The sequence below is a fragment of the Ambystoma mexicanum genome, chromosome 12 (genome assembly GCF_040938575.1).
Source record: "Ambystoma mexicanum isolate Mex_15411 chromosome 12, UKY_AmexF1_1, whole genome shotgun sequence".
In the NCBI taxonomy this organism is placed as follows: Eukaryota; Metazoa; Chordata; class Amphibia; order Caudata; family Ambystomatidae; genus Ambystoma; species Ambystoma mexicanum.
The window spans coordinates 1,236,676,271-1,236,702,271 of NC_090936.1; the positions used below are offsets into that span (position 1 = coordinate 1,236,676,271).

Below are 26,001 nucleotides of genomic sequence, written 5' to 3' on the forward strand. Positions count from 1 at the left end.
GACACAAGCGCTAGACACTATCGCTCCCCTTAAAATGCGTAAAGGAAAACCTAAAGCCCACCTCAACACATCACAGCTAAAAGTCCTGCGATTAGAGAAGAGAAAACTAGAAGTATCATGGAAAAATATGCCATCTAAAGAAAATAAAAAAAACTTGATTGAACTATCCACCAAATACAAAACAGAAATAATACGCACCAAACATAAACCTTACAACGACAGGATCAACAAAGCCAGCTCCAATGCTAGGGAACTCTTTCTGATCCTAAGGGAAATTGAATCCCCTATCCCACCCGAGGATTCGTGCACAAAGGACAAAGTATGGTGTACCAACATCCAAAACGCAGTAATTAAGTTATTACCCTCCAGAACAGAATTGCAACCAAGAGGCTTAACCTCATCAAACCAGTGACTTCCGACAACAAAAATGAACTCACTCCTAAATCTCTACAAGAATTCAAACTCTCCCAAATGAACACCAAGGAAGTGGAAAAGATCATCCTTTTACTTAAACCCTCAAAATGCCAGGGGGATATCTGCCCACCACAAATCATCAAAGATGCCGCAAGAGAACTTGCACCATTTATTACCAAACTAATAAATGCCGCATTTTGCACCTGTAATGTCCCCACTAACCTTAAGGATGCCTGGATACTACCGCTACTGAAGAAAGCTTCACTAGACCCATCCATCCCAACTAACCATAGGCCCCTCACAACTGTACCATTCTTACTGAAAATTATCCACAAATCCGCATATCTTCAATTCCAGCGATACCTTGAAATGAATAACCTTTTAGGACTAAGACAATCGGGCTTCAGACCCCTCCAGGGAACTGAAATGGCCCTTATCGGCTTAAAAAATGCAAATCGACCTATTGAAAGATAACAGACAATGTGCCTTGCCTCTATTACTAGACCTATCGGATGCTTTCGATTTGGTAGACCACAGAGTGCTTTGCAAACACCTGTCCACGGCTGTCAACTTCTCCCACGAAGCCACAAATTGGATCCAATCCTTTCTTTACAATGGGTCAATGAGGGTCTTCTCCCCGTGAGCTGCAGCTGACCCTTCACCCATTACCTGCAGCGCACCACAAGGCTTGTATGTCTCACCGACCATGTATAATATATTAACTAAGCCCTTGTTCTACGACTTGGACTAGCTGGGTGTCACATACACTAATTATGCTGACGACACCCAGATACCCTTACCCTCTCGGATGATTACGAGAGAGACCGGGCCATAGTGAATAAAATATACTCAATCATTCAGGCTTGGATGGCCGCCCATGGCCTCTGCCTGAATGATGACAAACCTGAGATCTTAATCCTAGGAGCTCCGGCCAACCTTAACAAGCTTGGCATCAGCTATGCCTCCTTCAATATCGATGGTATCAATATCAAAGTATCCAAGGAAACCAAAACCCTACATTTCTACCTGGACTCAGCACTAAATTTGAGTAAACAAGTAAACGCCATGGCCTCAGCCACAGCCTACACTTGTAAGCTAATACATGCATGCAAACCCTTCCGGTCCACCAATAGTTGTATCATATTAGTAAGAGCTCTAATCCTATCCAAACTGGACTATTGAAACACATTCTACGCAGGAGCCAATAAAAACATTCTGAACAAACTCCAGACATTACACAATAATGCACTGAGAGCTGCATTAAACATCCCAAGGAGACAACATAACTCAGAGATCAGAAGAACCAGCAAATGGCTTTCCGTCAAGGATAGGATGCAGCTGAAAATAATATCCATCACCCATAAATGCCTAAATAATGCTGCACCGCAATGCCTAAGAGAATAAATCACCCAGAAAACCATCCCTATGCCTCAGAAGGTCATCAAACTCGCATTGTATATCAATGCCCAGATACAACCTAAAAAAGGCGAGTGGAACCAGCTTTCCTGTCCAAGCTGCCCGCTATTGGAATTCTCTCCCCATTCATCTGCGAGCCGAGCAGTCCTTCCAAGGCTTCTGGAAACAGACCAAAAATTGGTTAGTGTCCAATGATATCTGACGACGCATGCACCCTTTATATCCTGTTTCCAGAGTGTTCTATACCCGATCTTGTTGCCTGGCATGAGGGTCCTATTTTTCTGACTGTAAATATTTTTGCTATGTACATACATTTTTGGTATATTATAGATGCATTCCGTATGGACCGTTAAAGTATGCATATTAGTGATGCATTCTATACCTTCTGTATATCTGTGCCTACTCTTGCGCCATACAATTACATGCCACACACACACACACACACACCAAACACTCATATACCTTACAATCTTACCAGGCACACTCCTAGGCACACACTCCCACGACAAATGCTCATACAACACACTCTCATATGGCAAATGCACTTACGAAACACAATCCTATAGCAAATGCTCCTATGACATGCATTCCTATGACATATGCTCTTAGGACACATGCTCCTGCAACACCCACTCTTACAACACACAACAATCACACTTAAGACACACACTCCTATGACACATGCTCCAATGACACACTTATGACACACGCTCCTATGATACATGCTTCTATGTTACTTGCTCCTACAACATTCACAACACCCACACTCATGACACTCACACTCACAACACTTGCTGCTATGGCACATGCTCTCACAACACACTTACTACGCTCACACTTATGATGCACGCTCCTACGACACACAACAGGCACCCTTATAATACACACTCATACACCACACGCTCCTTCACCAATGGCTCCTACCACAAACCCTCTTATGCCACACCTTCACAACTCACAGTCCTAACACATGCTCCTATTACACACAGTCATATGACACATGCTCCTACGAGATACACTCTTATGACACACTTATGACACTTACACGTACAAAATAGGCTCCTAAAACACATGCTTCAATAATACACATTCTGAAGACACACACAAAGCTAGAGCACCCTTGACACATGCACCTACAACACAGTCCTATAGCACACATTGTTACAACACACTTACAACACACACTCCTAGGACACACAATCCTACAACACATGCTCCTACAACACAAACTCTCATGACACACTCTTACGACATACACTTCTACCATACACACAACACTCTAACCACACATGCTCTTACAACACACGATATCAACACATACACTTCTGCCATGTGCTGTTACAGAACGTGCTCTTACACCAAACACACTTAGGCTACATGTTTTTATTCAAGCTATTCCACATGCAGTCAGAATAAATTTACAGTTTATATACAAAATATACATGTACATGAAGAAACTGTACATTCCGCACATGTGGGTTACTATGCGTATGAAAACTGACATTAAAGTCAGGACTTAATTTGATGTTAGCTTTCCGTACATGCAAATATCATTCAGGTGCAAACTGTCAAACCGATATATACACCTCCTGCACATTATTAAAATCCCAACTCAAAGTCAGATTGAAATTTGTGAACTTTCATACATACAGGAGGCTTATAATACGTGAGCAGAATGAATGCACATTGTTATATACGAAGCGTACACATTTTGTAACTGTGCACTAATATACGACTGAAAACTCACATGAATGTCAGGACTGACTGTGACTTGAGTTTTCAGGAGATATAAATTGTGTAATGTACAAAATGTAAAACTCATATACACCTCTTGTACAACTGAACACACATATCAACGTAAACCCTCACTTTAATGTAACTCTTCAGCCTGGTGCACCAAACAACCCCATGTCAGACATTTATGCAGCAAAGGCTCATATGCCTCGCATTACACAGTCTTATGACACACCCTCCTGTGGCACACACTCATATGACACAAGTTCCTATGACACAAGCACCTATGACATACTAATGACACACGCTCCTACAACACATGCTCTTATGACAGAGTCAAAGGGATGTGTGCTCTGCGCCAGTGGGCAATACATGCATTTGAAATCCAAATTAGGATTGAAAATGTTTTGGGGCAACAGGGATGGTTCTTTTTATGTTTTATTTAAATTGTACATGCAAGGTTGTTAAAGGGTGCCACATATTTAGACCATCTGGTCCTTGTCAAGGCAAACCTGATACATCATAAACATATATTTCCAAGTAAAAAAGTCTAAAATCCTTGAGCATATGTTAGTTAGCTCATCATCTGCACTGATGATGTCCCTGTAGCTGTTTGCTACGGGGATGTGCTAAAGCTGATTGCAGCCTTGATTAACATTCCCCAGAAAGTTAAAATTGTTGGTGGGAGAGGCAATTGGATTAAAACAAATGTCTTCCAATCTGTGGACATAAAGTTGGGGTTTCTAGCAAAATACCTGATAAAATGTCCAGACAGGCAGGCGAGAAGTAACTTCCTTAGGGTACGACTAAACCTACTCCCAGTTGGGGAAGTGCTTGTACAGAGAAGACAAGAGGAAGACTCAAAGAAACTATGTAAAGTGCATGAGAATCCCTCAAATCAGTCTCTGAGGCAATTGTTAATGGAATGTGAAGGCACCGGGAACCTAGATATTTGCTATTCAGGAAATATGTAAGAACTGATGAAGGGTTGATCTCCGATTTCTTCTGGAATAGAATCATCTCCGGACACAAAACTCTCCTGCGTTTTCTGTAGTCAAATTTCTGAACCATTTTGGATTTATAGATTAGGCCCTTCACACCCCTTGTTAAATGCCTCTCAAAATAAGATTGTGAGTAAGCTTTGGAAAGACAGGATACTTAACAATCATAAATATCAGAAGGTATGATCAAGGTCTTTAAAAAATGTTATGGAAAAACTTGACTACAGACTTTGCTCTGCAGCTGGTGTATTATATAGGTCAGCAGAATTGTTTTATTGGTACGAATTGTTTTATTGTTACGATTTGAGCTTTCATGCTTTAATTTCTTGTGTTCATTTTGTAAAGGTTTTGTAAAACCAACACAAATAATAAAAAATAAAAACATTTGTGTATGCATGGTTGCAGCTGCCTTACTCGCAACAAATTTTTCTTAGGCATTGCATAAAGTAGGCGGACCCCATAGGGTACTCCAGCATTTGTGCGGGTATGGAGTCCATAGAGGTGCCGATGCTGGAGCTTTTGTATGGTGGAGAGGAAGGGAGTGGCAGAAACGCAAGTTGCGTACGCCTCTCCTCTCTGCTATACAAATAACTGAAGATGAGCATTACTCAAGGCTTTTACGCCTTGAAATCACGTTACGGTTCAATGGAAATTAGCCCTGTATTACATTCACTTACACTACATAAACTCACAAGTTAAACGTCATAACCCCCACAAAAGAAAAACCCTGAAATTATAGCTAAGGTTAATCTAACAAAAATTAAACTCTACAAAGAGTTGGAATAATAGTGTTAAAGTATACAACCTCACTGTGTACCACTACAAATTCAACCATGAAAATCCAATTATCAACACTCACTCCATACCACTACGAATCCAACTTAAACACTTACATCAAGTATAAGGCAGGATACATCAAAGCCATAGCTGACATGAGTGTAAAGTTTGGATTTGTAATGGAATGGAGTGAGTGTTTATACTTTGGGTTTCAAGGTTGAAGATATTTCTAATCAATTTTACATGTCCAAATAGCCTAGAAAATTGGGGAGGTTAGGGCCCAGGGTAACCAGTGGAGACAGTCACTACCCTATAGTTAGAGTGAAACCTGTGTGAACATTATATCGTTAATACATTCTGACACGGTGGACGGATCGGACTGAAATATTCCTAAATAGTTGCCTACCACATGCCCCTCCAAACTGGAAAATGTAGGGAAAATGTGTTCAATGGTTCAAAGATTATTACACCCAGAAGAAACAGCTGTATAATCTATTAATTTACCCCTGCCTAACTTTTCATCTCATGGTACCCCATTAGTAATTATCCCGCCTCTCTCTTCTTCCTCCCGATACCCCAATAGTTATTCACTCTATCATAGAGGCCCATTAAAATATGTCATGCCATAGTAAGAAATGGCTAGATTGCATTATAATGCTTGTCTAGCCACATAATGACAATCATCATGCTTGCTTTGTCATGCTTTTAAAGCAAACATGGTAAGTGACATTAGGTGACTAGAATGCATTTTGGTGCAGTCAATCTAGCCATTTCTTACTGTGGCATGACATTATTTTCCTGGACATCTATGATAAGTATCAAAGAGTCACAGTAAACAACTCTCTCCTCCTCCCCTCTCCACTACACCTCACTCAAATCAGCATCCCATGTTGGCAAAACCTAACACAAGCTCACCCACATTTAGTCAATCATTCAAACTCACATTCCAGCAGCATTCACAGAGCATTCATTTCAAAAATCATTCACACGGCATTTACTCGCTCAAACGTCATTCACTGAAATAACATTCAAACAGCATTCACTTGTTCATTCAAACACACATTCAAACATTCAAATAACATTTACATAACATTGACTCACGCATTCAAACACATATTCATGCAGGATTTACCTGCTCATCCACAGAGACTCAAGCACCCATACATCAACTACTCACTCACTCACCCACTCATCCACACAGACCCAAGCACCCATACATCAACTACTCGCTCATTCACCCGCTCATCCACACAGACCCAAGCACCCATACATCAACTACTAGCTCATTCACCCACTCATCCACAGAGACCCAAGCACCCATGCATCAACTACTCGCTCATTCACCCGCTCATCCACAGAGACCCAAGCACCCATACATCAACTACTCGCTCACTCACCCATTCATCCACACAGACCCAAGCACCCATACATCAACTACTCGCTCATTCACCCGCTCATCCACAGAGACTCAAGCACCCATACATCAACTACTCACTCACTCACCCACTCATCCACACAGACCCAAGCACCCATACATCAACTACTCGCTCATTCACCCGCTCATCCACACAGACCCAAGCACCCATACATCAACTACTAGCTCATTCACCCACTCATCCACAGAGACCCAAGCACCCATGCATCAACTACTCGCTCATTCACCCGCTCATCCACAGAGACCCAAGCACCCATACATCAACTACTCACTCACTCACCCACTCATCCACACAGACCCAAGCACCCATACATCAACTACTCGCTCATTCACCCGCTCATCCACAGAGACCAAAGCACCCATAGATCAACTACTCACTCACTCACCCACTCATCCACACAGACCCAAGCACCCATGCATAAACTACTCGCTCATTCACCCGCTCATCCACACAGACCCAAGCACCCATACATCAACTACTAGCTCATTCACCCACTCATCCACAGAGACCCAAGCACCCATGCATCAACTACTCGCTCATTCACCCGCTCATCCAAAGAGACCCAAGCACCCATACATCAACTACTCACTCACTCACCCACTCATCCACACAGACCCAAGCACCCATACATCAACTACTCGCTCATTCACCCGCTCATCCACACAGACCCAAGCACCCATACATCAACTACTCGCTCACTCACCCACTCATCCACACAGACCCAAGCACCCATACATCAACTACTCGCTCATTCACCCGCTCATCCACAGAGACTCAAGCATCCATACATCAACTACTCGCTCATTCACCCACTCATCCACACAGACCCAAGCACCCATACATCAACTACTCTCATTCACCCACTCATCCACACAGACCCAAGCACCCATACATCAACTACTTGCTCATTCACCCACTCATCCACAGAGACCCAAGCACCCATACATCAACTACTCGCTCATTCACCCGCTCATCCACACAGACCCAAGCACCCATACATCAACTACTCACTCATTCACCCACTCATCCACAGAGACCCAAGCACCCATACATCAACTACTCGCTCATTCACCCACTCATCCACACAGACCGAAGCACCCATACATCAACTACTCTCATTCACCCACTCATCCACACAGACCCAAGCACCCATTCATCAACTACTCTCTCATTCACCCGCTCATCCACACAGACCCAAGCACCCATACATCAACTACTCGCTCATTCACCCACTCATCCACAGCGACCCAAGCACCCATACATCAACTACTCGCTCATTCACCTGCTCATCCACAGCGACCCAAGCACCCATACATCAACTACTCGCTCATTCACCTGCTCATCCACACAGACCCAAGCACCCATACATCAACTACTCGCTCATTCACCCACTCATCCACAGAGACCCAAGCACCCATACATCAACTACTCACTCATTCACCCACTCATCCACAGAGACCCAAGCACCCATACATCAACTACTCGCTCATTCACCCACTCATCCACAGAGACCCAAGCACCCATACATCAACTACTCACTCATTCACCCACTCATCCACAGAGGCCCAAGCACCCATACATCAACTACTCGCTCATTCACCCACTCATCCACAGAGACCCAAGCACCCATACATCAACTACTCGCTCATTCACCCACTCATCCACAGAGACCCAAGCACCCATACATCAACTACTCACTCATTCACCCACTCATCCACAGAGACCCAAGCACCCATACATCAACTACTCGCTCATTCACCCACTCATCCACAGAGACCCAAGCACCCATACATCAACTACTCGCTCATTCACCCACTCATCCACAGAGACCCAAGCACCCATACATCAACTACTCACTCATTCACCCACTCATCCACAGAGACCCAAGCACCCATACATCAACTACTCTCATTCACTCGCTCATCCACACAGACCCAAGCACCCATACATCAACTACTCTCATTCACCCACTCATCCACAGAGACCCAAGCACCCATACATCAACTACTATCATTCACCCGCTCATCCACACAGACGCAAGCACCCATACATCAACTACTCGCTCATTCACCCACTCATCCACACAGACCCAAGCACCCATACATCAACTACTCGGTCAATCACCCGCTCATCCACACAGACTCAAGCACCCATACATCAACTACTCGCTCATTCACCTGCTCATCCACACAGACCAAAGCACCCATACATCAACTACACTCATTCACCCACTCATCCACACAGACCCAAGCACCCATACATCAACTACACTCATTCACCCACTCATCCACACAGACCCAAGCACCCATACATCAACTACAGTCATTCACCCACTCATCCACACAGACCCAAGCACCCATACATCAACTACACTCATTCACCCACTCATCCACACAGACCCAAGCACCCAGACATCAACTACACTCATTCACCCACTCATCCACACAGACCCAAGCACCCATACATCAACTACACTCATTCACCCACTCATCCACACAGACCCAAGCACCCAGACATCAACTACACTCATTCACCCACTCATCCACACAGACCCAAGCACCCATACATCAACTACTCGCTCATTCACCCACTCATCCACACAGACCCAAGCACCCATACATCAACTACTCGCTCATTCACCCACTCATCCACAGAGACCCAAGCACCCATACATCAACTACTCACCCATTCACCCACTCATCCACAGAGACCCAAGCACCCATACATCAACTACACTCATTCACCCACTCATCCACACAGACCCAAGCACCCATACATCAACTACACTCATTCACCCACTCATCCACACAGACCCAAGCACCCATACATCAACTACTCGCTCATTCACCCACTCATCCACACAGACCCAAGCACCCATACATCAACTACTCGCTCATTCACCCACTCATCCACAGAGACCCAAGCACCCATACATCAACTACTCGCCCATTCACCCACTCATCCACAGAGACCCAATCACCCATACATCAACTACTCTCATTCACCCGCTTATCCACAGAGACCCAAGCACCCATACATCAACTACTCGCTCATTCACCCACTCATCCACACAGACCCAAGCACCCATACATCAACTACTCGCTCATTCACCCGCTCATCCACAGAGACCCAAGAACCCATACATCAACTACTCGCTCATTCACCCGCTCATCCACAGAGACCCAAGCACCCATATATCAACTACTCGCTCATTCACCCGCTCATCCACAGAGACCCAAGCACCCATACATCAACTACTCACTTATTCACCCGCTCATCCACATAGACCCAAGCACCCATACATCAACTACTCGCTCATTCACCCGCTCATCCACAGAGACCCAAGCACCCATACATCAACTACACTCATTCACCCACTCATCCACACAGACCCAAGCACCCATACATCAACTACTCGCTCATTCACCCACTCATCCACACAGACCCAAGCACCCATACATCAACTACTCGCTCATTCACCCACTCATCCACAGAGACCCAAGCACCCATACATCAACTACTCGCCCATTCACCCACTCATCCACAGAGACCCAAGCACCCATACATCAACTACTCTCATTCACCCGCTCATCCACAGAGACCCAAGCACCCATACATCAACTACTCGCTCATTCACCCACTCATCCACACAGACCCAAGCACCCATACATCAACTACTCGCTCATTCACCCGCTCATCCACAGAGACCCAAGCACCCATACATCAACTACTCGCTCATTCACCCGCTCATCCACAGAGACCCAAGCACCCATACATCAACTACTCGCTCATTCACCCGCTCATCCACAGAGACCCAAGCACCCATACATCAACTACTCACTTATTCACCCGCTCATCACACAGACCCAAGCACCCATACATCAACTATTCGCTCATTCACCCGCTCATCCAAACAGACCCAAGCACCCATACATCAACTACTAGCTCATTCACTCACTCATCCACACAGACCCAAGCACTCATACATCAACTACTCGTTCATTCACCCACTCAAACACAGAGACCCAAGCACCCATACATCAACTATTCGGTCATTTACCCGCTCATTCATCCACTCATCCACAGAGACCCAAGCACCCATACATCAACTACTCGCTTATTCACCCACTCATCCACACAGACCCAAGCACCCATACATCAACTACTCGCTCATTCACTCACTCATCCACACAGACCCAAGCACTCATACATCAACTACTCGTTCATTCACCCACTCATCCACAGAGACCCAAGCACCCATACATCAACTACTCGGTCATTTACCCGCTCATTCATCCACTCATCCACAGAGACCCAAGCACCCATACATCAACTACTCTCTCATTCACCCGCTCATCCACACAGACTCAAGCACCCATACATCAACTACTCGCTTATTCACCCGCTCATCCACACAGACCCAAGCACCCATACATCAACTACTCGCTCATTCACCCGCTCATCCACACAGACCCAAGCACCCATACATCAACTACTCGCTCATTCACCCGCTCATCCACATAGACCCAAGCACTCATACATCAACTACTCGTTCATTCACCCAATCATCCACAGAGACCCAAGCACCCATACATCAACTACTCGCTCATCACCCGCTCATCCACACAGACCCAAGCACCCATACATCAACTACTCGCTCATTCACCCGCTCATCCACACAGACCCAAGCACTCATACATCAACTACTCATTCATTCACCCACTCATCCACAGAGACCCAAGCACCCATACATCAACTACTCGCACATTCACCCTCTCATCCACACAGACCCAAGCACCCATACATCAACTACTCGCTCATTCACCCGCTTATCCACACAGACCCAAGCACCCATACATCAACTACTCGCTCATTCACCCGCTCATCAACACAAACCCAAGCACCCATACATCAACTACTCTCTCATTCACCCGCTCATCCACACAGACGCAAGCACCCATACATCAACTACTCGCTCATTCACCCGCTCATCCACACAGACCCAAGCACCCATACATCAACTACTCGCTCATTCACCCGCTCATCCACAGAGACCCAAAGCACCTATAGATCAACTACTCGCTCATTCACCCGTTCATCCACACAGACCCAAGCAGCCATACATCAACTACTCTCTCATTCACCCGCTCATCCACAGAGACCCAAGCACCCATACATCAACTACTCACTTATTCACCCGCTCATCCACACAGACCCAAGCACCCATACATCAACTACTCTCTCATTCACCCGCTCATCCACACAGACCCAAGCACCCATACATCAACTACTCGCTCATTCACCCGCTCATCCACACAGACCCAAGCACTCATACATCAACTACTCATTCATTCACCCACTCATCCACAGAGACCCAAGCACCCATACATCAACTACTCGCTCATTCACCCGCTCATTCACACAGACCAAGCACCCATACATCAACTACTCGGTCATTTACCCGCTCATTCATCCACTCATCCACAGAGACCCAAGCACCTATACATCAACTATTCGCTCATTCACCCGCTCATCCACACAGACCCAAGCACCCATACATCAACTACTCGTTCATTCACCCACTCATCCAAAGAGACCCAAAGCACCCATACATCAACTACTCGCTCATTCACCCGCTCATCCACACAGACCAAAGCACCCATACATCAACTACTCGCTCATTTACCCACTCATCCACACAGACCCAAGCACCCATACATCAAATACTCGTTCATTCACCCACTCATCCACAGAGACCCAAGCACCCATACATCAACTACTCGCTCATACTCGCTCATTCACCCACTCATCCACAGAGACCCAAGCACCCATACATCAACTGCTCGCTCTTTCACCCGCTCATCCACAGAGACCCAAGCACCCATACATCAACTACTCGCTCATTCACCCGCTCATCCACAGAGACCCAAGCACCCATACATCAACTACTCTCTCATTCACCCACTCATCCACACAGACCCAAGCACCCATACATCAACTACTCGCTCATTTACCCACTCATCCACACAGACCCAAGCACCCATACATCAACTACTAGCTCATTCACTCACTCATCCACACAGACCCAAGCACCCATACATCAACTACTCGCTCATTCACCCGCTCATCCACAGAGACCCAAGCACCCATACATCAACTATTCGCTCATTCACCCGCTCATCCACACAGACCCAAGCACCCATACATCAACTACTCGCTCATTCACCCACTCATCCACAGAGACCCAAGCACCCATACATCAACTATTCGCTCATTCACCCGCTCATCCACACAGACCCAAGCACCCATACATCAACTACTCGTTCATTCACCCACTCATCCACAGAGACCCAAGTACCCATACATCAACTACTCGCTCATTCACCCGCTCATCCACACAGACCCAAGCACCCATACATCAACTACTCGCTCATTTACCCACTCATCCACACAGACCCAAGCACCCATACATCAACTACTCGCTCATTCACCCGCTCATCCACACAGACCCAAGCACCCATACATCAACTCCTCGCTTATTCGCCCACTCATCTACCCAGACCCAAGCACCCATACATCAACTACTCTCTCATTCACCCGCTCATCCACACAGACCCAAGCACCCATACATCAACTACTCGCTCATTCACGCACTCATCCACACAAACCCAAAGCACCCATACATCAACTACTCGCTCATTCACCCGCTCATCCACACAGACCCAAGCACCCATACATCAACTACTCACTCATTCACTCACTCATCCACACAGACCCAAGCACCTATACATCAACTACTCGCTCATTCACCTGCTCATCCGCAGAGACCCAAGCACCCATACATCAACTACTCGCTCATTCACCCACTCATCCACACAGACCCAAGCACCCATACATCAACTACTCGCTCATTCACCCGCTCATCCACACAGACCCAAGCACCCATACATCAACTACTCGCTCATTCACCCGCTCATCCACACAGACCCAAGCACCCATACATCAACTACTCGCTCATTCACTCACTCATCCACACAGACCCATACATCAACTACTAGCTCATTCACTCGCTCATCCACACAGACCCAAGCACCCATACATCAACTACTCGCTCATTCACCCACTCATCCACAGAGACCCAAAGCACCCATACATCAACTACTCACTCATTCACCCGCTCAACCACAGAGACCCAAGCACCCATACATCAACTACTCGCTCATTCACCCACTCATCCACAGAGACCCAAAGCACCCATACATCAACTACTCGCTCATTCACCCGCTCAACCACAGAGACCCAAGCACCGATACATCAACTACTCGCTCATTCACCCACTCATCCACAGAGACCCAAAGCACCCATACATCAACTACTCGCTCATTCACCCGCTCAACCACAGAGACCCAAGCACCCATACATCAACTACTCGCTCATTCACCCGCTCATCCACACAGACCCAAGCACCCATACATCAACTACTCGCTCATTTAGCCGCTCATTCATCCACTCATCCACAGAGACCCAAGCACCCAGACATCAACTACTCGCTTATTCACCCACTCATCCACACAGACCCAAGCACCCATACATCAACTACTCGCTCATTCACCCACTCATCCACACAGACCCAAGCACTCATACATCAACTACTTCTCATTCACCCGCTCATCCACACAGACCCAGGCACCCATACATGAACTCCTCGCTCATTCACCCGCTCATCCACAGAGACCCAAGCACCCATACATCAACTACTCACTCATTCACCCACTCATACACAGAGACCCAAGCACCCATACATCAACTACTCGCTCATTCACCTGCTCATCCACACAGACCAAAGCACCCATACATCAACTACTCGCTCATTCACCCGCTCATCCACACAGACCCAAGCACCCATACATCAACTACTCGCTCATTCACCCGCTCATCCACACAGACCCAAGCACCCATACATCAACTACTCGCTCATTCACCCACTCATCCACAGAGACCCAAGCACCCATACATCAAATACTCGTTCATTCACCCACTCATCCATACAGACCCAAGCACCCATACATCAACTACTCGCTCATTCACTCATATATACAATATACATGAATATACACATATAAAATTACATTTTCCTTCCACTTACCGAGTTAGCACCGGTCCACATCCTGCTTCTGAGCTCCTCTTCAGCTCTTGTGCACAAGAATAACAACCATGAAGCACAGAGCGCTTCCTGGTTACTGCACCTGCGCATAGAAGCCCTACCTCTACATTTCTTCAGCGGGGGTCTAGTGGAAATGGCAGAAGTCCCAGAGAAGTCACCAGGGGTCGCATCACCGACACCTACCTACCCCCAAATGACATCCATCTTGTCCAAAGGGGTGATGAAGGTGATGGAAGGAGAGAAGTGATGAGTGGGGAAAGGTGTGCCCAAAGGGGTGATGAAGGCGAGAGCCGGAGAGAAGTGATGAGTGGGGAAAGGTGTGCCCAAAGGGGTGATGTAGGTGATAGCAGGAGAGAAGTGATGAGTGGGGAGAGGTGTGCCCAAAGGGGTAATTGAAGGTGAGAGCCGGAGAGAAGTGATGACTGGGGAAAGGTGTGCCCAAAGGGGTGATGTAGGTGATAGCAGGAGAGAAGTGATGAGTGGGGAAAGGTGTGCCCAAAGGGGTGATGAAGGTGACGGCAGGAGAGAAATGATGAGTGGGGAAAGGTGTGTCCAAAGGGGTGATGAAGGTGACGGCAAGAGAGAAGTGATGAGTGGGGAAGTGGGTGCCCAAAGGGGTGATGAAGGTGACAGCAGGAGAGAAGTGATAAGTGGGGAAAGGTGTGCCCAAAGGGGTGATGAAGGTGACAGCAGGAGGGAAGTGATGAGTGGGGAAAGGTGTGCCCAAAGGGGTGATGAAGATGATGGCAGGAGAGAAGTGATGAGTGGGGAAAGGGGTGCCCAAAGGGGTGATGAAGGTGATAGCAGGAGAGAAGTGGTGAGTAGGGAAAGGTGTGCCCAAAGGGGTGATGAAGGTGATAGCAGGAGAGAAGTGATGAGTGGGGAAAGGTGTGCCCAAAGGGGTGATGAAGGTGATAGCAGGAGGGAAGTGATGAGTGGGGAAAGGTGTGCCCAAAGGGGTGATGAAGGCGATAGCAGGAGGCAAGTGATGAGTGGGCAAAGGTGTGCCCAAAGGGGTGATGAAGGCGATAGCAGGAGAGAAGTGATGAGTGGGCAAAGGTGTGCCCAAAGGGGTGATGAAGGCGATAGCAGGAGAGAAGTGATGAGTGGGGAAAGGTGTGCCCAAAGGGGTGATGAAGGCGATAGCAGGAGAGAAGTGATGAGTGGGGAAAGGTGTGCCCAAAGGGGTGATGAAGGCGATAGCAGGAGAGAAGTGATGAGTGGGGAAAGGTGTGCCCAAAGGGGTGATGAAGGCGATAGTAGGAGAGAAGTGATGAGTGGGGAAAGGTGTGCCCAAAGGGGTGATGAAGGCGATAGCAGGAGAGAAGTGATGAGTGGGGAAGGGGTGCCCAAAGGGGTGATGAAGGCGATAGGAGGAGAGAAGTGATGAGTGGGGAAAGGTGTGCCCGAAGGGGTGATGAAGGCGATAGCAGGAGAGAAGTGATGAGTGGGGAAAGGTGTGCCCGAAGGGGTGATGAAGGCGATAGCAGGAGAGAAAAGTGATGAGTGGGGAAAGGTGTGCCCGAAGGGGTGATGAAGGCGATAGCAGGAGAGAAGTGATGAGTGGGGAAAGGTGTGCCCAAAGCGGTGATGAAGGCGATAGCAGGAGAGAAGTGATGAGTGGGGAAAGGTGTGCCCAAAGGGGTGATGAAGGCGATAGCAGGAGAGAAGTGATGAGTGGGGAAAGGGGTGCCCAAAGGGGTGATGAAGGCGATAGCAGGAGAGAAGTGATGAGTGGGGAAAGGGGTGCCCAAAGGGGTGATGAAGGCGATAGCAGGAGAGAAGTGATGAGTGGGGAAAGGGGTGCCCAAAGGGGTGATGAAGGCGATAGCAGGAGAGAAGTGATGAGTGGGGAAAGGGGTGCCCAAAGGGGTGATGAAGGCGATAGCAGGAGAGAAGTGATGAGTGGGGAAAGGGGTGCCCAAAGGGGTGATGAAGGCGATAGCAGGAGAGAAGTGATGAGTGGGGAAAGGTGTGCCCAAAGGGGTGATGAAGGCGATAGCAGGAGAGAAGTGATGAGTGGGGAAAGGTGTGCCCAAAGGGGTGATGAAGGCGATAGCAGAAGAGAAGTGATGAGTGGGGTAAGATGTGCCCAAAGGGGTGATGAAGGCGATAGCAGGAAAGGTGTGCCCAAAGGGGTGATGAAGGCGATAGCAGGAAAGAAGTGATGAGTGGGGAAAGGTGTGCCCAAAGGGTGATGGAGGCGATAGCAGGAGAGAAGTGATGAGTGGGGAAAGGTGTGCCCAAAGGGGTGATGGAGGCGATAGGAGGAGAGAAGTGATGAGTGGGGAAAGGTGTGCCCAAAGGGATGATGAAGGTGATTGCAGGAGAGAAGTGATGAGTGGGGAAAGGTGTGCCCAAAGGGGTGATGAAGGCGATAGCAGAAGAGAAGTGATGAGTGGGGAAAGGTGTGCCCAAAGGGGTGATGAAGGCGATAGCAGGAGAGAAGTGATGAGTGGGGAAAGGTGTGCCCAAAGGGGTGATGAAGGCGATAGCAGGAGAGAAGTGATGAGTGGGGAAAGGTGTGCCCAAAGGGGTGATGAAGGCGATAGCAGGAGAGAAGTGATGAGTGGGGAGAGGTGTGCCCAAAGGGGTGATGAAGGCGATAGCAGGAGGGAAGTGATGAGTGGGGAAAGGGTTGCCCAAAGGGGTGATGAAGGCGATAGCAGGGGAGAAGTGATGAGTGGGGAAAGGGGTGCCCAAAGGGGTGATGAAGGTGATAGCAGGAGCGAAATGATGAGGGGTAAAGGTGTGCCCAAAGGGGTGATGGAGGCGATAGCAGGAGAGGAGTGATGAGGGGGGAAAGGTGTGCCCAAAGGGGTGATGAAGGCGATAGCAGGAGAGAAGTGATGAGTGGGGAAAGGGGTGCCCAAAGGGGTGATGGAGGCGATAGCAGGAGAGAAGTGATGAGTGGGGAAAGGTGTGCCCAAAGGGGTGATGAAGGCGATAGCAGAAGAGAAGTGATGAGTGGGGAAAGGGGTGCCCGGGTGGGGAAAGGTGTGCCCAAATGGTTAGCAGGAGGGAAGTGATGAGTGGGGAAAGGGTTGCCCAAAGGGGTGATGAAGGCGATAGCAGGAGCGAAGTGATGAGTGGGGAAAGGGGTGCCCAAAGGGGTGATGAAGGCGATAGCAGGAGAGAAGTGATGAGTGCGGAAAGGTGTGTCCAAAGGGGTGATGAAGGCGATTGCAGGAGAGAAGTGATGAGGGGGGAAAGGTGTGACCAAAGGGGTGATGGAGGCGATAGCAGGAGAGAAGTGATGAGTGGGGAAAGGTGTGCCCAAAGGGGTGATGAAGGCGATAGCAGGAGAGAAGTGATGAGTGGGGAAAGGGGTGCCCAAAGGGGTGATGGAGGCGATAGCAGGAGAGAAGTGATGAGTGGGGAAAGGTGTGCCCAAAAGGGTGATGAAGGCGATAGCAGGAGAGAAGTGATGAGTGGGGAAAGGTGTGCCCAAAGGGGTGATGGAGGCGATAGCAGGAGAGAAGTGATGAGGGGGGACAGGTGTGCCCAAAGGGGTGATGGAGGCGATAGCAGGAGAGAAGTGATGAGTGGGGAAAGGTGTGCCCAAAGGGGTGATGAAGGCGATAGCAGGAGAGAAGTGATGAGTGGGGAAAGGTGTGTCCAAAGCGGTGATGAAGGCGATAGCAGGAGAGAAGTGATGAGTGGGGAAAGGTGTGCCCAAAGGGGTGATGAAGGCGATAGCAGGAGAGAAGTGATGAGTGGGGAAAGGGGTGCCCAAAGGGGTGATGAAGGCGATAGCAGAAGAGAAGTGATGCGTGGGGAAAGGGGTGCCCAAAGGGGTGATGAAGGCGATAGCAGGAGAGAAGTGATGAGTGGGGAAAGGGGTGCCCAAAGGGGTGATGAAGGCGATAGCAGGAGAGAAGTGATGCGTGGGGAAAGGGGAGCCCAAAGGGTTGATGAAGGCGATAGCAGGAGAGAAGTGATGAGTGGGGAAACGGGTGCCCAAAGGGGTGATGAAGGCGATAGCAGGAGAGAAGTGATGAGTGGGGAAAGGGGTGCCCAAAGGGGTGATGAAGGCGATAGCAGGAGAGAAGTGATGAGTGGGGAAAGGTGTGCCCAAAGGGTTGATGAAGGCGATAGCAGGAGAGAAGTGATGAGTGGGGAAAGGTGTGCCCAAAGGGGTGATGAAGGCGATAGCAGGAGAGAAGTGATGAGTGGGGAAAGGGGTGCCCAAAGGGGTGATGAAGGCGATAGCAGGAGAGAAGTGATGCGTGGGGAAAGGGGTGCCCAAAGGGGTGATGAAGGCGATAGCAGGAGAGAAGTGATGAATGGGGAAAGGGGTGCCCAAAGGGGTGATGAAGGCGATAGCAGGAGAGAAGTGATGAGTGGGGAAAGGTGTGCCCAAAGGGGTGATGAAGGCGATAGCAGGAGAGAAGTGATGAGTGGGGAAAGGTGTCCCCAAAGGGGTGATGAAGGCGATAGCAGGAGCGAAGTGATGAGTGGGGAAAGGGGTGCCCAAAGGGGTGATGAAGGCGATAGCAGGAGAGAAGTGATGAGTGGAGAAAGGTGTGCCCAAAGGGGTGACGAAGGCGATAGCAGGAGAGAAGTGATGAGTGGGGAAAGGTGTGCCCAAAGGGGTGACGAAGGCGATAGCAGGAGAGAAGTGATGAGTGGGGAAAGGTGTGCCCAAAGGGGTGACGAAGGCGATAGCAGGAGAGAAGTGATGAGTGGGGAAAGGTGTGCCCAAATGGTTTATGAAGGCGATAGCAGGAGAGAAGTGATGAGTGGGGAAAGGTGTGCCCAAATGGGTGATGAAGGCGATAGCAGGAGAGAAGTGATGAGTGGGGAAAGGTGTGCCCAAAGGGGTGATGAAGGCGATAGCAGGAGAGAAGTGATGAGTGGGGAAAGGTGTGCCCAAATGGTTTATGAAGGCAATAGCAGGAGAGAAGTGATGAGTGGGGAAAGGTGTGCCCAAAGGGGTGATGAAGGCGATAGCAGGAGAGAAGTGATGAGTGGGGAAAGGTGTGCCCAAAGGGGTGATGAAGGCGATAGCAGGAGAGAAGTGATGAGTGGGGAAAGGGGTGCCCAAAGGGGTGATGGAGGCGATAGCAGGAGTGAAGTGATGAGTGGGAAAAGGTGTGCCCAAAAGGGTGATGAAGGCGATAGCAGGAGAGAAGTGATGAGTGGGGAAGGGTGTGCCCAAAGGGGTGATGGAGGCGATAGTAGGAGAGAAGTGATGAGGGGGGACAGGTGTGCCCAAAGGGGTGATGAAGGCGATAGCAGGAGAGAAGTGATGAGCGGGGAAAGTTGTGCCCAAAGGGGTGATGAAGGCGATTGCAGGAGAGAAGTGATGAGCGGGGAAAGGTGTGCCCAAAGGGGTGATGAAGGCGATAGCAGGAGAGAAGTGATGAGCGGGGAAAGGTGTGCCCAAAGGGGTGATGAAGGCGATAGCAGGAGAGAAGTGATGAGCGGGGAAAGGGGTGCCCAAAGGGGTGATGAAGGCGATAGCAGGAGAGAAGTGATGAGTGAGGAAAGGGGTGCCCAAAGGGGTGATGAAGGCGATAGCAGGAGAGAAGTGATGAGTGGGGAAAGGGGTGCCCAAAGGGGTGATGAAGGCGATAGCAGGAGAGAAGTGATGAGTGGGGAAAGGGGTGCCCAAAGGGGTGATGAAGGCGATAGCAGGAGAGAAGTGATGAGTGGGGAAAGGTGTGCCCAAAGGGGTGATGAAGGCGATAGCAGGAGAGAAGTGATGAGTGGGGAAAGGTGTCCCCAAAGGGGTGATGAAGGCGATAGCAGGAGCGAAGTGATGAGTGGGGAAAGGGGTGCCCAAAGGGGTGATGAAGGCGATAGCAGGAGAGAAGTGATGAGTGGGGAAAGGTGTGCCCAAAGGGGTGACGAAGGCGATAGCAGGAGAGAAGTGATGAGTGGGGAAAGGTGTGCCCAAAGGGGTGACGAAGGCGATAGCAGGAGAGAAGTGATGAGTGGGGAAAGGTGTGCCCAAAGGGGTGACGAAGGCGATAGCAGGAGAGAAGTGATGAGTGGGGAAAGGTGTGCCCAAATGGTTTATGAAGGCGATAGCAGGAGAGAAGTGATGAGTGGGGAAAGGTGTGCCCAAAGGGGTGATGAAGGCGATAGCAGGAGAGAAGTGATGAGTGGGGAAAGGTGTGCCCAAAGGGGTGATGAAGGCGATAGCAGGAGAGAAGTGATGAGTGGGGAAAGGGGTGCCCAAAGGGGTGATGGAGGCGATAGCAGGAGTGAAGTGATGAGTGGGAAAAGGTGTGCCCAAAAGGGTGATGGAGGCGATAGCAGGAGAGAAGTGATGAGTGGGGAAGGGTGTGCCCAAAGGGGTGATGGAGGCGATAGTAGGAGAGAAGTGATGAGGGGGGACAGGTGTGCCCAAAGGGGTGATGAAGGCGATAGCAGGAGAGAAGTGATGAGGGGGGACAGGTGTGCCCAAAGGGGTGATGAAGGCGATAGCAGGAGAGAAGTGATGAGCGGGGAAAGTTGTGCCCAAAGGGGTGATGAAGGTGATTGCAGGAGAGAAGTGATGAGTGGGGAAAGGTGTGCCCAAAGGGGTGAAGGCGATAGCAGGAGAGAAGTGATGAGTGGGGAAAGGTGTGCCCAAAGGGGTGATGAAGGCGATAGCAGGAGAGAAGTGATGAGTGGGGAAAGGTGTGCCCAAAGGGGTGATGAAGGCGATAGCAGGAGAGAAGTGATGAGTGGGGAAAGGGGTGCCCAAAGGGGTGATGAAGGCGATAGCAGGAGGGAAGTGATGAGTGGGGAAAGGGGTGCCCAAAGGGGTGATGAAGGCGATAGCAGGAGAGAAGTGATGAGTGGGGAAAGGTGTGCCCAAAGGGGTGATGGAGGCGATAGCAGGAGAGAAGTGATGAGTGGGGAAAGGTGTGCCCAAAGGGGTGATGAAGGCGATAGCAGGAGAGAAGTGATGAGTGGGGAAGGGGGTGCCCAAAGGGGTGATGGAGGTGATAGCAGGAGTGAAGTGATGAGTGGGAAAAGGTGTGCCCAAAAGGGTGATGGAGGCGATAGCAGGAGAGAAGTGATGAGTGGGGAAGGGTGTGCCCAAAGGGGTGATGGAGGCGATAGTAGGAGAGAAGTGATGAGGGGGGACAGGTGTGCCCAAAGGGGTGATGAAGGCGATAGCAGGAGAGAAGTGATGAGGGGGGACAGGTGTGCCCAAAGGGGTGATGAAGGCGATAGCAGGAGAGAGGTGATGAGTGGGGAAAGGTGTGCCCAAAGGGGTGATGAAGGCGATAGCAGGAGAGAAGTGATGAGTGGGGAAAGGTGTGCCCAAATGGTTTATGAAGGCGATAGTAGGAGAGAAGTGATGAGTGGGGAAGGGTGTGCCCAAAGGGGTGATGGAGGCGATAGTAGGAGAGAAGTGATGAGGGGGGACAGGTGTGCCCAAAGGGGTGATGAAGGCGATTGCAGGAGAGAAGTGATGAGGGGGGACAGGTGTGCCCAAAGGGGTGATGAAGGCGATAGCAGGAGAGAAGTGATGAGCGGGGAAAGTTGTGCCCAAAGGGGTGATGAAGGTGATTGCAGGAGAGAAGTGATGAGCGGGGAAAGGTGTGCCCAAAGGGGTGATGAAGGCGATAGCAGGAGAGAAGTGATGAGCGGGGAAAAGTGTGCCCAAAGGGGTGATGAAGGCGATAGCAGGAGAGAAGTGATGAGCGGGGAAAGGTGTGCCCAAAGGGGTGATGAAGGCGATAGCAGGAGAGAAGTGATGAGTGGGGAAAGGTGTGCCCAAAGGGGTGATGAAGGCGATAGCAGGAGAGAAGTGATGAGTGGGGAAAGGGGTGCCCAAAGTGGTGATGAAGGCGATAGCAGGAGGGAAGTGATGAGTGGGGAAAGGGGTGCCCAAAGGGGTGATGAAGGCGATAGCAGGAGAGAAGTGATGAGTGGGGAAAGGTGTGCCCAAAGGGGTGATGAAGGCGATTGCAGGAGAGAAGTGATGAGGGGGGGAAAGGTGTGCCCAAAGGGGTGATGGAGGCGATAGCAGGAGAGAAGTGATGAGTGGGGAAAGGTGTGCCCAAAGGGGTGATGGAGGCGATAGCAGGAGTGAAGTGATGAGTGGGAAAAGGTGTGCCCAAAAGGGTGATGAAGGCGATAGCAGGAGAGAAGTGATGAGTGGGGAAGGGTGTGCCCAAAGGGGTGATGGAGGCGATAGTAGGAGAGAAGTGATGAGGGGGGACAGGTGTGCCCAAAGGGGTGATGAAGGCGATAGCAGGGGAGAAGTGATGAGTGGGGAAAGGGGTGCCCAAAGGGGTGATGAAGGCGATAGCAGGAGAGAAGTGATGAGGGGGGACAGGTGTGCCCAAAGGGGTGATGAAGGCGATAGCAGGGGAGAAGTGATGAGGGGGGACAGGTGTGCCCAAAGGGGTGATGAAGGTGATAGCAGGAGAGAGGTGATGAGTGGGGAAAGGTGTGCCCAAAGGGGTGATGGAGGCGATAGCAGGAGAGAAGTGATGAGGGGGGACAGGTGTGCCCAAAGGGGTGATGAAGGCGATAGCAGGGGAGAAGTGATGAGGGGGGACAGGTGTGCCCAAAGGGGTGATGAAGGTGATAGCAGGAGAGAGGTGATGAGTGGGGAAAGGTGTGCCCAAAAGGGTGTAGGGAAAGGTGTTTCCAAATGAATGAAGACTGTATAACAATTCTGGTGCCATGATGTGCTCAAACAGCACCAAGCATGTAGTGGAGCTGTTTATAATAGTTAGACATTCAGGGATAAGTTGTTTGACCATTCGTATATTTAGGCAAAATGTAAAAGAAGGGGGAGGTGGTCACTCTGGCTCCTATTAACTACTATCACATCAACTGCGTTCCCACATTCCTCTCGTCTTATCATTAAATAGGTAACTGTTGGGGTACCAGGTCATGTAAAAATGTCAGACGACTGGGACTTTTTCTTCTAACATTAAAAGAAGAAGTGCCTCATTTCAAAGGGTTAATGCTTTCTGCACTCATATATGGGCTCATCACTGAAACTGGAGGGATGGTCCTCGCGAGGTCCTCACTCCAGGCCTTTAGACCTGAAGAGGTGCCGCTCCTTACCTTTAGGTTAGAATCAGCGCCGGGAAGTCTGGAAGAAGGAGCTTTGTTACACATGTGGTTCGCGGACACCACAGACAAATTGGCCCAAAATTGCAAATGGCAATTAGTTCCTTTCATAACGAACTTTTTACTAGTACCTAGGGGGGGGGGGGGGTAATTTTTGGGTATAATGCGCTGCAGTGGAGCATTTCGTAGAATATTTGCTCAGTAACACTGCTCAAAACTGCCAGCCTCGGCAAATCATGAGACTGGCCCACACTAGCATGTCCCACAGGCCAGACGAGCCTGGCGTGTAATGAATGACATGCGTGACAGGTGTGTGTCACGGGCGCATCCGGTGCTCGTGCAGTACTTACGTTGATCACACTTGCGCCCCCGGTATCCAGAGAAGCAGTCGCAGGATCCGTCTCCATTTATACCATTGTTGCAATTCCCATGGACACAATCACATGCTGAGGAAATAGAAACACAACAGCGTGTAAAGGAACATATTGGAACATTTGAACACTTAGCACGTTTCTCTCCTTGCAATGCCCAGCCTAGGCTTGTACTTTCTGGGAGCTAAATAGGGAGTTACACAAGCCCCCCCCGCCCCCCGCCCCCAAAGACGTGCCTCTTTCAATAGTGACATTACCCTAAAGAAGAGACGAGCAATACTGGATGTGACAGAATTGCCATTAAACGCCTTAAATACCAAAGAAATGTTGTGGCAAAGACGGAACAAAGACGTGAATGGACAATTTATGTCGCTATTGTGGGCTTGCAATAAAATCACTACAACATCTGAAAAATAGCCAGCGTGCTCTTCATCTCGGAAGATTTGCCGCCTAAATAATGATGCGGAAAGCTGGTGGTTGTATGTGATTTCGGCCCATAACATAAAACTGTCATGCGCAGTAGTTGATTACATGGACATGATTCTGATGAAAGCCTTTGTTTAGATGGGAGAAATGTAATCACTCATTATGTACGTAGTCTGAGACGATTATTCTTGTTGTGTTTGCTTTCTTTTCTTGTCTTCTATGTTTTGGAAATTGTATGTGTTAGGCAGAGTCATATGCAGTACCCTTTGGGAACAGAACACACAATTAATACTACAGGTGGCAATATACATTCACCTTTGGTACAAGCATGTACTAGACTGTTAAAGTGGTAGCAGTGGCGGAGCAGCCAGACTTATCTCAAGAGCAAATGAGCAGTAGCGGAGATTACACAAAGAACCACAATTACTGTGACTCAAAGAAACACTGACTCAAGGTTTCAGAGTAAAAGAATATACATGTATTTACACCATCATTTGTAAAACAATTCACTAAAGTAAAGCAGTAGAAAAATCACACTCTTAATACACTACACACCACCCAATAGATTCTGGACAGGTTAAGCCCAAAATGAAGTGTGAGCAAAATGCCACTCCAGCAATTTAAAAGGGAGGGAAGGCAAGGTTAGACAAACACTAAGCAGCACCAACAAGTAAATAAGCAGGGCAATCTAGAAAAGGCGACTACAGTGAGGAAATCAAATCAAGGGGCCTGAGCCAAAGTCAATGGACCAGAGTCTTTGCAGAGGATCACACAGTTCAGAGAAGTTCGTGGTTAAGTCTTTGCCAAGTTACTTTAAAGAATAGAGAAGGACAAGCCCTCGGAGAGGCGAAAGATTTCAAACACTTTCACCGCGGTCGGACGGAACGAACAACCGGGTTAGCACAGTACCTTCAGAGCAGAAGAAGGCTGTAGCTGAGGCAGAAGTTCCTGGAAGACCCTGCAAGCTCACGGTTCCTGAAGCGACTGTCGGACTGACAAAAAGGAGGAAGACTGGAGGGTCCTGCACAGCCCAGGGAAGAAACCAGCAGCAGAGCAAAGCGAAAAATAAACGTGCGCTCCTTGAAACCCAAGCTGGGTCCAATCCTCCTGGCTATCCGGTTCACTGTAGCTGTGCACAGCAAATTCGACCAGAGAAGGGAGGCCTGGCTTGCAGTTTGGCAAACTGGTTGGTTCCACCAGCTCAAGGGGAGACAATTCCTTGCAGATCT

At 49.0% G+C, this 26,001-nt stretch overlaps 1 protein-coding gene across 1 annotated transcript in view; it reads right to left on the reverse strand.

Moving 5' to 3' along the window:
- STAB2 (stabilin 2) overlaps positions 1-26,001 on the reverse strand; it is a 1,783,079-nt gene that overhangs the window by 1,567,391 nt on the left and 189,687 nt on the right. Inside the window, exon 6 of the mRNA XM_069629923.1 lies at positions 24,326-24,421. Within this exon, the coding sequence (XP_069486024.1) occupies positions 24,326-24,421 (96 nt within the window). The remainder of the gene's footprint in view (positions 1-24,325; positions 24,422-26,001) is intronic.